Genomic DNA, 12,505 nt, shown 5'->3' with positions numbered 1-12,505 from the left:
CATAGAGTAGTTTGTCATATCTTGTTTTAATTATACATGTAAACATATATAACATCCATTAATAGGGTAACCAAAGAATTAATTGTTCAGTAGTAATGGACATTTTTATCTTGGGCACATTGCATTTATGGGTATATTTGCATACATATAATTAAACAAAATATCATTTATCCTTACTACATGTAACATACTGATATTTTTAATCCCATCTATTTTTTAAGGCTGGGTGCCACTCACTAAATTGATTTCATGACCCACTAATGGGTTGCAACCCACAGTGTGAAAATATATTAGCCTTGAATAACCACTACGGAAACTCTACTACGAAATCAACAAGAGAGGCTCTAACAGAAGTTAGACAACATGTGCTTGTGGACATATGTCCTCATGCACCCAGGACAGTTCCAGTGACATCTCTTCCCTGGTGTGATTTTTTTTTTAATTTATTTTTAGCTGCATTGGGTCTTCGTTGCTGCACACAGGCTTTCTCTAGTTGCTGTGAGTGGGGGCTACACTTCGTTGCAGTGGGTGGACTTCTCATTGTGGTGGCTTCTCTTGTTGCAGAGCACGGGCTCTAGAGCGCAGGCTCAGCAGTTGCGGCGCACAGGCTTAGCTGCTCCACAGTATGTGGGATCTTCCCAGACCACTGCTCCAACCTGTGTCCCCTGCATCGGCAGGCGGATTCTTAACCACTGCCCCACCAGGGAAACCCCAGCCCTGGTGTGATTTTTAATAGCATCCTCTTTCACTCTCAAAACGTCCATTACTACTACACAATAAATTATTTTGTCACCTTACTAATAACGTGATATTCTGGAACATTGTACTAAAGATATCCATATTCAAACCTTAGAGAATAGAGGCAGGATGTGTTTGTAATGCCTTTCCTCACTGGCCCATCAGGGGCCCAGACATGAGACCTTGAAGATATTGAGAAAATTCTATCTGTATTTCAGATGTATTCCTGCTAGGCCTAGAATAGCTTTTTTTTCTCCTCCACTCCTACTAGCCAAACCCTACGTAGGCCAAGCTATAAACCTACCTTCTTCCTAAAACGTTTCTTCACTACTCTCTAGAATGTACCCAGGCCTCTCCCTCCTCTGAACTTCAAAGGTCATTATATATATTCTGTACCATACAATCTACCAAATATGGTATTGTATTATTTTCTATTTGTTTCAAGTACTTAAAACACCAACTCAATTTGACTGCAAACTGGATAGGAGCAAGTATCAAGCTTTATGTTTCTCTTGTGTCACTTTCAGACTTACCACAATTCCTGGCTTGTCGTATGCATTCAATAGCTCTTAACATCAGGCTTGCAATTCCCCCTGCTTTTCTTTACATCCAAGAGCAATGGATTTTGGAGTTAGAAAGACTTGAGTACACAATGCAACCCTGTAACTTATTAGCTACATAATACTGGGAAATTTACCTAATCTCTGCTAGGAATAACACTAGAACCTAGTTTATATGATTATTCTGAGACTTAAAATAAATCACATGATGCATGTGCTAAGCACATGGTGAGCACTTGGTATGCAGACCTTATCATCATCATTGTACTGTCATTCCTAGAGCAAAAGTATCCATGAAGCAAAAGACAAGATGGTAATTCTATGAGTTCTTTTCTTTTTTTAATACACAGTTTTCCTACATAGGGTTTGAGTAAATGACTTTCTACTCTACGACCACCGAACACTTGATTACAGACTGATTATTCTGCATCTAGAGATCAATCTAATCACAGGTTAATTCAGAGATGTGGAGATAAATTAGATCAAATCTAGGAATACGATTCAGGCCAGAATACTAAAAGCTACCCTTGGTACACCCTTGAATAGAGCTTAATTTCCATATCAATCCAGAAGTAATATGATTAGGGCAGCAGTTCTCAAATTCTATGATCTCAGGGCTCTTCACGCTCTTAGAAATTGAGAACACCAAAAGTTTTTGTTTATGAGGGTTATATCTATCTGTATTTACCATATTAGAAATTAAAACTGAGAAATCTTTAAAATATTTATTAATTCATCTTAAAACAATTACATGTTAACACAAAAGTACAGCTTATAAAAAATAACTATATAAAGACAAAAAATTGATGAGTGGCATTATTTTACATTTTTGCACATCTCTTTAATGTCTGGCTTAATAGAAGACAGATGGATTCTCATATCTGTTTCTGCATTCTCTGCAATGATGTGTGATATTGTGATACCACATATCATGTGGCCTCTAGCAAACCACTGTGACATGTGAGAGAATGAGACTGCAACGGCAAAAAACATCGAAGAATTAATATGAAGATAGTTTGACTGGCAGACTCCCTGAAAATGTCTTAGTGATCTCCAGGGATTCTCAGACCATACTCTGAGAACCACTGCACTAAGACTGACCCTCAAGCCACTCCACTCTATAGTCAAGCTCCCAAGACTGCTCTAATCCAAATCTAGACTGAACTAGGATCAGCCTTTCTGTAATAAAAGGACAAAGTGAAGTCTTGTAGGCCATTTATCCTTAGGCCTAACTTTTGAAAGACAATATCTAATTAGGAGAATAAAAGTAAACTCTCATGTGTTTGGTGGTCTATTGCTGACTATGCCTTTCATCATATTGTCCTTTGAAGACAGAGCAAAGAATTCTATTTTCTATGGGTTTTTTCTTCTTATAACATAGAAGATTTAGAATATTTTAAAGTATTTTTACTGTGAATATAAGTTGTAACAGGGTGATCATATTAACATAGCTTTTCCTTTCTTCCTTTTATCAACATTCTAGATATTGAAAAAACTTAACTCACTAACATTTTTGTTTTAGAAAACAGTTTTTCCCATGAGAAATATGTAACTTATGTTTAATATATAGTGGGTTTATTTGTGTTATTGTTAAAACAATAAACTTTTTTTAATTCTCAGTTTTAAGTTCTAATTCTTACTATACCTATAATATTTACTGTATGGATAGATACTTTCTTTGCCCAGAATAGTTATAACATGAATCAAAATTGCAACCCCACTACATATAACCAACCGTTCACATAGAAAATGAGCGTGGAGAGGGGAGAGGGAAGGCTGGAACTCTGAAGGCAGAATGACTGTGAGTCAGAAGACCCATGCTTTAGTCCTGACTCTTGTATTTATTTTATTAATTATGTGAGTTTTCTGAACTTACTCTCCTCAATTGTGAATTAAGACTAGTTCTGCCTTACTGAATTAGTGTGAATTTTAACTATTAAGTGTGAATTCTTTTGAGGCTGCTAAGGCAATAATAATAATAGAAAATCACATAGGTCCCTACTCCACAGGCATCCCAGTCTGGTGGGAAAGACACAAGTAAATCAGCAATGACAGAGTGAGATAAGGGGCATAATGGACATAAGCAAAGGGTGCTTGGAGAGTAAAGAGGCTGGACCTCTAAATTAGACTCCCGAATGGGGAGGTCCCAGAAAGGCTTCGCAGAAGAGGTGACACTTCAGTATGGAAGAGCAGGAGTCTTAAAAGGAGGAGAAAAGGACAATCTAAGTAATGGGATTAGCATAAACAAAGGGCAAGGAAGGCAGACAAGACACTATGAAGTTGTGGTAGAGGAATAGATCTTAAGGGCCTTTTAAGCCAATTGAATTTTTTCTTCAAAAAATGTAGTCCCTTAAGGATTTTAAGTCCCAGCTCAAGGGAAAGGCCTCAAAGGGCAGCCCTGGGCTCCCAGGATTAAACAAAGGTTAGACCCGAGGATACAGACAGTGGCAGACCCAGGGCGAGAACACGGAGGTGGGGCGGAGGGGTACCGGTCATTTCTGGGCACCATAGTTCGCCTTTCCGCCTGAAGCCCCAGGGACCGCCCGCGGAGCGTGACCGGCTACGCAAAGCTCGGGGCAAAGACAAAGACTAAGGACGCCGCGGTTGAAGCCCACTCCCCTCCAGCCCCTGCCGAGCAGCGTGGAGGGGAGACGCCCATTCTCTTCCACACCCATGCGGAACGCCCACCCCAGGCCCCTCGGACCCCGGACCCGCGACCCTCCGACCCGGACTCACCGCTCCGTAGGCCCGGGCTTTTACGGTTACCATGGCGACGGCGCACCGGCGCGCGGCAGCGCCACCCTGAGCGCGGCGGCTCCGGCTGCGCGCAAGCGTCAAGGGTACAAGGTGCAGGAAGCGAGAGGGCAAAGGCGGGGAGGAGTTCGTCAAAATGATTTAAATTGCTGTGTTTGGACAGTGGCGTGCTGGTTTTTTCTTTGTTTTGTAAGTTTTCAGTAATATGGTCCATATTTATTTACAAATTTAAAAAATAAAATCTAAAAATAAGGTGTGTATATTGGTTGCCGGCCAGTCTTAGACGTTTGGCCTTGAAACGAAAGAATTTTCAGGAAATATGAGGATGCATTCTAGAACAACGGAAGATTGTAAATATAAAACGGACAACTTGCTTAATTTTCTAGTCTACTGAGGATCTTTCTCCTATGGTTTACAGTCATTGTCGCCAACAACAGGCGTTTCTTGAGACCTCACAAGCGCCCACTATGGCAGGAGCGGAAGCAGTTTGGAACCTGTGTCTCTTTTGATTCAGGAATTTAAGATCCAAAACAGTCGGCTTTTAAAAAGGGGGAAAAGAGTGGAGGTGGGATAGGAGCATCGAAAGAAACCAGTAGAGAAGAGGTAAGCTTACCCAGAAATTATGTAAATGTTCATATCGATCACGAAGGGAAGACCGGGAAGTTTTTGTACTGAAAAGGAAAAAAAACCTTCATTTCTTTCATCATCTATTTCTACAAGGAAATCATTAAGGAAGAGGTACCATTTTAGAGAAACTCCAAACATTTTAGCTGAAGGCTGAATAGCCTAGTTTTAAAGTGAATATTTGGCCAAAGGCCCAAGCAAAATATCACTATCATAGATGTGAACTTCTGAAATACAAGAGGAATTTTGAAAGAATTTTAAACTGTAGTATTAAAATTTCTTATTCAGATAAGTTGTGGTAATCAGAACTGTAGAGATGACTTTGTAGACAGAGACAGTAGTCTAGAAGCTTTGTCAGCTGCTAGCTTGCTCCGGCAATCACCGATACGGTGTATTTGCTCTACTAAACACTCATTTCCTACTGAAGTTGGTGGAGGAGCAAGACATTTTAGGCATTTCACTTTTAATATGTTCTTTTTCATAGTCTTTGGTTTGGGGAGAGTCTTTTAATGTCTGAATGCAAGATGACTTATGATGCATAACTGTGCATGATTATGTTTTTAATTAATCTTCATTAGTTGTGAAGGAGTCCCAAATACAATTGTTTCTTGAAAGTCTTAAATTGAATTAAGTAACTAAAAATTAAATAGAGTTCTTAAAGATTACTTTTAGTACTCTGAATGCTAGAAAGTGTGGGAATACACTAAATAGGTCTGAGAAACCTAAAAGCAAAGGGACCTTGTTCTCTTCTTAATTCCATGTCAGAAACAGCTGCATGATTCATTGGGGCAGACTAGGTTAGAAACAGCCTTACAAAGGATATTCCCGCCTCCAGTGTGGCCCAGATGCAGCAGATAGACTCCTACAATCACCTCTAACTCCCATGCCCGCCATCCAAAGCTTGGGATAAAGAGCCATTGGATCTGAAGGGGGCAAATGGATGTACGAGAGACATGTCGACAACAACCTGTGGGTACTAACGATGGGGGTCCAGATAAGACAGTGAAGCCCTGATGTACAAATTACTTAAGGAGCAGATGAGGTAAGCACTCTTCAAGCCCCCCTAAAGTCAGGTCAGCTCCAAAAAATTATGGTAGAGAGGTTTCCAAATTGATTGAAATTCATTTTTTCCACTCTAGGAGAATGGGTCCTCTGATTAGAATTTAAATTATTGGTCTTCCCTGGTGGCACAGTGGTTAAGAATCCACCTGCCAATGCAGGGGACACAGGTTCAAGCCCTGGTGCGGGAAGGTCCCACAAGCCGCAGAGCAGCTAAGCCCATGCACCACAACTACTGAGCCTGCACTCTAGAGCCCGCGAGCCACAACTACTGAGCCCGTGTGCCACAACTACTGAAGCCCACGCACCTAGAGCCCGTGCGCTGCAACAAGAGAAGCCACCTCAATGAGAAGCCTGCGCACCACGATGAAGAGTATCCCCTGCTCACAACTAGAGAAAGCCCGCGCGCAGCAATGAAGACCCAACGCAGCCAAAAATAATAATAAATAAATTTATTTTAAAAAAAGAATTTAAATTATTTTAAGTATTATTATATTTCTTAAATTCCATAGTTCATAGACTGAGAATCATGTTCTTTATAAAAGTTAATTTCTGGTGGAATAACAGGATAAATTAGTTGAGAAAGTTAAAGTTACTCCAAGGTAACTTAATGTACTATATTAATATTTATATTTCATTAACTAAAGGCCTGCCATATGCTGAGTACTATGTAAGTGATTCTTAAAAATAATCCCTAATCCTCAGAGCAACTCTGTGAAGGTAGTAGTATTATTCTTCAAACTGACACTCAGCAAAGTTGGGTACCTACCTAAGACCACACAGCTAGAAAAGAGCTGAACCAGGGTTTGAACCTAGGTCAGTGTGGTTTAAATTACCACAGGTTTGCCACTGGTTAGCTATAAACTAATTGTGTATTAGAGGATGCCCGTCCAAACTGATAATTTTTAAAATAATCTATCTTGAGCCATTGTTTTGGCAGTAATTAGAAAATATCAATGCCACTCCTGCTGTATGACTAAAGGACTGTTTCTGCATATAGCTGATCTTCACAGCTGAAACCTGAAGGAGAACGTACTGAACATCCATTGTTTCTGCCTGCCCATCCTTCCTCTTCTGGTTACAGCACAGTTTTCTAGTAAGGAACCCCTTTCACACACTCTCAGCCCAGGTCGTTTGGGTGGGGCCAGTCCCACTCCAGATCAAGTCCCGGCTAAGCAGTGTTTTCTACACCCCTGGTCACAGTGATTAGGTCAGGAAAAAGCATGGAACACAGGTCAGTGTAATCAAAGCTAATCCTGAATTTTTGCCAGAGCAGTAGGTAAATAGGCATTCTTTTTTCAGCAGGGGTTGATGAGAGACGGTCAGCCTGAGTTGCCAGTAATCATCTTGCCACTATGTGGAGAGAGCTTGTCAGAGCAACGAAAGAGCCAAGAAATGAATCCTGAGGCCATTCCTTGAGCCCTGGAGCTAGAAATACCCAAAGCCATTTTTTATCCCCCTTTTTCAATTGTGTAAGTCAATAAATTACTTTTTTCTAATTCAAAAAAAAGATTGGATTTTTGTTACTTGTAACATCAATGTCCCATAATATGGAGGGGGGTATATATAGGATGGCTTTATTTTAGAAACATGCTATCCCTAGGGGTAAATACCTGAAATTTGGGGTGGATATTATTGCAGTGACGAGTTTCACTTATGGATGAACAACCGTGCTTGAATATTATTGGTTAGTTGATCAATGTTAACCTGGAGGCAGGTTTCTAGTAAAATGCCCTAATGTTCTGTCACCCTCTCCATTCCACCATCTCTGAGTTAGTGACTTAAATATAACTATGTAAGGCATACTTATCAGATGACCCAAGGCTTGGAATAATAAATAATATGAGAGAGGATGGCAGAGTGAGGATCCAAACTCAAAAGGTAACTAGAAATTCAACAGGCAAAGGAGTAGAAAAAGGCAACCCAAAAGAAATGTAAAAATGCACGAGGCACAAAATAAACAGCAAAGTGCATTAGTGAATACCTAAGTAGGTTGAAATAGCAGGAGAATATGTGGTTGGGAGAGAGGCAAGAGATGTAGTTAGGGGGATTAGACGAGATCAGACAGCAATGGGGAGAATGGTTTGGAGAGGATAAGACTGCAGGCACAAAGAGGAGTCAAGGCTGACTCCCAGGTTTCTATCTTGTGTGACCAGGTGGTTTGTGGCTTGTGGTTTCCTAAATAAGAGAGATTTTGAGGAAGGGCTGGGTCAGACCCAGGACGATGAGTTCAGTCTTAGAAATATCAGTGTGCCTGATATCAGTTACTGTATATTTGAATCCAAAGCTTAGTAGACAAGACCAGGATATAAATATAGATTTGGAGTCATTGGAGTATAAATGTTATCAAAAACCTAAAAAGAAGGGGCTTCCCTGGTGGCGCAGTGGTTGAGAGTCCGCCTGCCGATGCAGGGGACACGGGTTCGTGCCCCGGTCCAGGAAGATCCCACATGCTGCGGAGCAGCTGGGCCCGTGAGCCATGGCCGCTGAGCCTGCGCGTCCAGAGCCTGTGCTCCGCAACGGGAGAGGCCACAGCAGTGAGAGGCCCGCGTACTGCAAAAAAAAAAAAAAAAAAAAAAAAACCTAAAAAGAAGATGAAGTCATCCAAGATGAGTGAATAAAAGAACAGAGGGCTGAGGACAGAGCCCTGGGGAGCAATTACATAAGAAGTAAGCAGAGGAAGATAGGGAAAGAATGATCTGAGAATGAACAGACCCAGATGAGTGTGGCAACATAGAAGCCAAGGAAATAGTTTCAAAAAAGACTGAAAAAATGACAATGGAATTTGGCAGTTAGGAGTAACCTTTGTGGGATCAGTTTTAGTGAAGGGTGGTAGGCAAAATCAAGATTTCAGTGGACTGAGGAAGGAATGAGAGAGGTCAGGAAGTAGAACCACTAAGTTTTTTTCTTTTTTTAAAGGCTTTTTTTTTGACTCTCTAAATGCAAGAAATATCTTTATTTTTAATGTAAGATAATTTTGGCATTTGTCAGATATAACATCAGGGTCGTCAATTTAACAAGTATAATTGGAAATGAGGAAGTGCTGGCTGTAAATATACACTACTCTTTTGAGAAGTTTGACTAAGATGTGGAGGGAGGAGATTGCCCAGAAGTTAAAGGAAAACAAGGTATTAAGGGAGATGTCTTGGCAGCGGGAGGATCACAGAAGCCTGAGTGCATCTATAGGATGATAGCAAGGAACTAGTAGAAAGAGAAGATTAAGAAAGGAGATGACAGGTGAAGTAAGATCCTAAAGGAAATTAGAGGGAAAAGGGTTAAGGTATAGATGGGAGGGTTGGCCTCAGAGAGGAGGAACGTGGCTTGGTCCTCTAATTCTGAAATGGAAAAGGTAGCAGTGGTGTGGATACAGATAATTTTTCTGGACTGTGGTATTGGAAGTTAAAGAAACCAAGCCTGATGGCCTTGAACAAAGTATGCTTAAACTGAGGGAGGAAGAGATGAGTGAGGGGCTTGAAGATTTGGCAAAATAAAGTTTAAAAATGTTGATGACATTGAAGAGGTGAATGAGGTTGAAGACCCTGAATTTAAGTGACCCCCAACCTGCAGAGTCAACTGCTTTTCTCCAGCAATGCTCAGACATCCAGCTTGATCTGAAGTGGGTGTGACGGAAGGATAAAGGTGCATGAAGATAAAAAGTTCTGGTGAGAAAATGAACAGTAAAAGGATTAACCTTGTCCAAAGAAAAGTTGGCCCTTTCCCCCCAGCTTCTTGGAGGTAACCTCTAAACCCTTGGTATGTCCTGCCTGTCTTTGTTTACCTGGAGGCCTTGGACCATGGTGCATAGTCTGTGCTAATAATGTGCTTTATGGTGGGGCCATGGGTCATGAAGCATCAGCTCAGCCTCTCGAGCCATCTCTAACATCCCCAATGCAATCAGCGAGCCCAGTTTTGTATTGGCATCTCCTACCATCAATCTGGTCTACAGAGGAGAGCCACTACTGAACTTATTGGTGATTCTGGGTTCCCTTCTCTCTAGCACCTTCCTTATTACTTTGGTAAATGGTGTATCCTCTGGTCTGTCCCATGGAATATTATTGCCTGGTGAGTTTTCCAGGCTTATATATTTAGTACGTATATCCATTTTAGCATGCTCACTTCTTTGAACTTTTTAATCCCTTGTTCTACTGCCTTCCATGGCAATTCAGGCATCTTTACCTCATTTAGCATGGGCCATCACTATCCATATGTATGAAACCATTCTGACAGCATGTTTACACCATCTCCTGAGATCCTTGCCAGGTTGTTAAATCCTGTATCCCAGGAGAGTGCTTCCAAATTAATTAAACTCCCTTACTCAACTCTGTATTCTATCCCTCTTGATCCAGCACTCTCAGAATTCAGTCCCATGTGTATTCACCCACATCCTAAACTCCTAGGATATAGTCCCTTTTACTCCATCATCATGTGTACCCTCCTGGATCTTGAACACCTTAATGTAGAGTCCCTTTCCTTCATCATCAGGTCCATCACATCCCCAGTTAGTGACTTAACTCTAGTTACTGTATTGGCCTGGAAGGTAGAGCTGACCCCGAAAGGGCTCAAGTTGTCCTGCAGAAAGGAGGAGCACTAGCCCTGGGGAGGTGGGAGTCATTTCCTTGGCTCAAAGTGTTCATGGACCTTTGGGAATTAAATATTTTAGGTGCATGAACCCAGATATCCCCTTCCATATGTCAAGGTCCCACTTTTTCCTAATTAGCACCACGTCCTTGGCATACCAGACTTGCCAATATTGAGAGTTTAAACTGCTTTGAGGCTCTGCTACATTTATGATTAAGCCCTGGACCTGGTCCTCAGCTATTCCTGCTCTCCAGTTGCAGAAGATGAGAGCTTCTATATTTGTTACCAGGGAAATCCTTGAGCTTTCATGTTTAGTTTTTAATAACCAATTAATCACTCCCAGTATTTCATTACATAGCATCAAATATTTCTTCTATATATCTCTAACACCTGATACACTGTACCCACTAGAATATTTCCTCCCCACCAGTTTGCTAATAGTCAAAGTTTTTAACGTATGCACTGCAATTGCATCAGGGACTATTTATACACTTTCTACTAGAAGTGATGATATCTTCTGCCAGCCTGGCAGCAGGTGATCCAACACCACCATCTTAGTGACTGCTTCTTGACCCACTTCTGGCATTCCTGGCACCAACTGTCATAGTTGGGTGACCCAGGAAGCATATGCTGAGATGGAGTTTGCATGCAGGAAATTTATTAGGGAGTGCTCCTGAGAGCAACACCTGGAAAGAAAGGTAAGGAAACAGGGCACAAGTAGAATCTGGGCTGCAATATAGTCTCAACAAAGGTCGATGCAGACCACCTGGGGAGCTCTGAAGTTGGGTGGCCCTTCAGAGCTGTCCCAAGATGGGGCAAAGGAGCTGTACCTTGTACCCCTGCGTCAACCAGTTACTGGCTGCAGGCTGCCCCAGGAAGGGAGTGAGACCTTGGGCAGGAAGCCCCTCTCTTCCACCAAGGTGCTTCCATGAAAGGGCTGCCAGCTGAGATCTCTCTGCCACTAGCACTTCTAGTGGCTGGTGGATCATGTCCCTCATTCCCAGAAAGATGTCTGACTGGTGCATTACAGGATTCACCATATGCCACCAATTTGTCATACAGTTTGGCCCATTTGTTTTTCAATATTCAGGTATTGCTTTTTTCTCTTCTGATTAAATTTTGTTTTAAAATTGTTAAAGACATTTAAATAAAATGCCTTTAATTTTATTGAAATAAAAAATAAATGTTATTTAATAATATATAATAATAAATAATAAAATAAAATTTTATTTAAATAAAAATGTAACTTGCTTAAATTAATTTTTAGTTATTAAGAACATTTAATAAATAAAAATATAGAATTGAATACTTTCAGAGAAATCTGGCTTCTGTCTCTAATTCCTCTATCCTGTTCCCTCCTTTCCCCTCTAGCTAACCATTTTTATTAATTCTCAGTTTATCTTTCCTTTGTTTTTTAAAAAATAAGTAAATACACATATATACACTTGCACATATTTCTTCTCCTTTTTAAATCAAACTTAGCATATTGTAAACACTGTTCACTTAGGTTTTGTTACTTAACAATATACCCTGAAGATCATGCTGCGTAAGTGTACAGAGATTGTCCTCACTTCTTTTTTTAGCTGCATAATCCTCATTATGTGGATATCCCATTGCTTATTCAATCAGTCCCCTATTGAGAAGCCTTGGAGTTGTTTCAATTCTTTTGCTCCCACAAAGAATCCTGCAGTTAATAGCCTGGTGCATAAATTCTTTTAATTTTTGCAAGTGTTCCCTTGGGATAGTGAGTTTGCTGGGTCAGAGGTAAATGCAAATTTTGCTAAATCTTGCCAAATCCCTCTCCATAGAAGTTCAATCATTTTGCACACACACTAGGCATGAATGAGAATGCCTTTTTCCCCACAGTCATGCCAACAAAGCATGTTGTCCAATTCTGGATTTTTGCCTACCTGATATGTCTTAGTACAGCTATAATTTGCATTTATCTTATTATGAATAAGACTGAATATAATTTCAAGTGTTTAAGGGCCATTTCTATTTCTGTGAACTGCCTGTCCATATATTGTCCAAGTATCTATATTATTTGTTTCTTTTCTCCATTTTTTAGAGCCATGGATGTAATACATTATGGATTCTATATTGCAAATATGTTTTTCCTAATTGTCATTTTCTTACTTCATTTGTAATATTTTTTCCATGGAAATTTTTATGCAGTCAAATTTATCTTTTTG

At 40.5% G+C, this 12,505-nt stretch overlaps 1 protein-coding gene and 1 long non-coding RNA gene across 7 annotated transcripts in view; one reads left to right on the top strand and one right to left on the bottom strand.

The window, feature by feature from the left end:
• SLC9C2 (solute carrier family 9 member C2 (putative)) overlaps positions 1–4,192 on the bottom strand; it is a 155,941-nt gene extending 151,749 nt beyond the window's left edge. For all 5 annotated transcript variants that reach the window (XM_082612957.1, XM_082612953.1, XM_082612954.1 and 2 more), the window contains exon 1: positions 4,035–4,192. In XM_082612957.1, coding sequence (XP_082469083.1) covers positions 4,035–4,067 — 33 coding nt within the window. In that variant the 5' untranslated portion in view covers positions 4,068–4,192. The remainder of the gene's footprint in view (positions 1–4,034) is intronic.
• On the top strand, positions 4,154–7,170 carry LOC309799615. 2 transcript variants are annotated; one of them, XR_014293321.1, is made up of 4 exons: positions 4,154–4,241; positions 4,471–4,655; positions 5,512–5,718; positions 5,816–6,160. It is a non-coding gene; the product is annotated as an uncharacterized lncRNA (long non-coding RNA). The 2 variants fall into 2 exon arrangements; XR_014293320.1 differs by lacking the exons at positions 5,512–5,718; positions 5,816–6,160 and adding an exon at positions 7,038–7,170.
• The last annotated feature ends 5,335 nt before the right edge of the window (positions 7,171–12,505 follow it).

This window comes from Mesoplodon mirus (genome assembly GCF_964341445.2).
Source record: "Mesoplodon mirus genome assembly, chromosome: 3".
Taxonomy (NCBI): domain Eukaryota; kingdom Metazoa; phylum Chordata; class Mammalia; order Artiodactyla; family Ziphiidae; genus Mesoplodon; species Mesoplodon mirus.
This window is presented reverse-complemented; position numbering and strand designations above follow the sequence as displayed.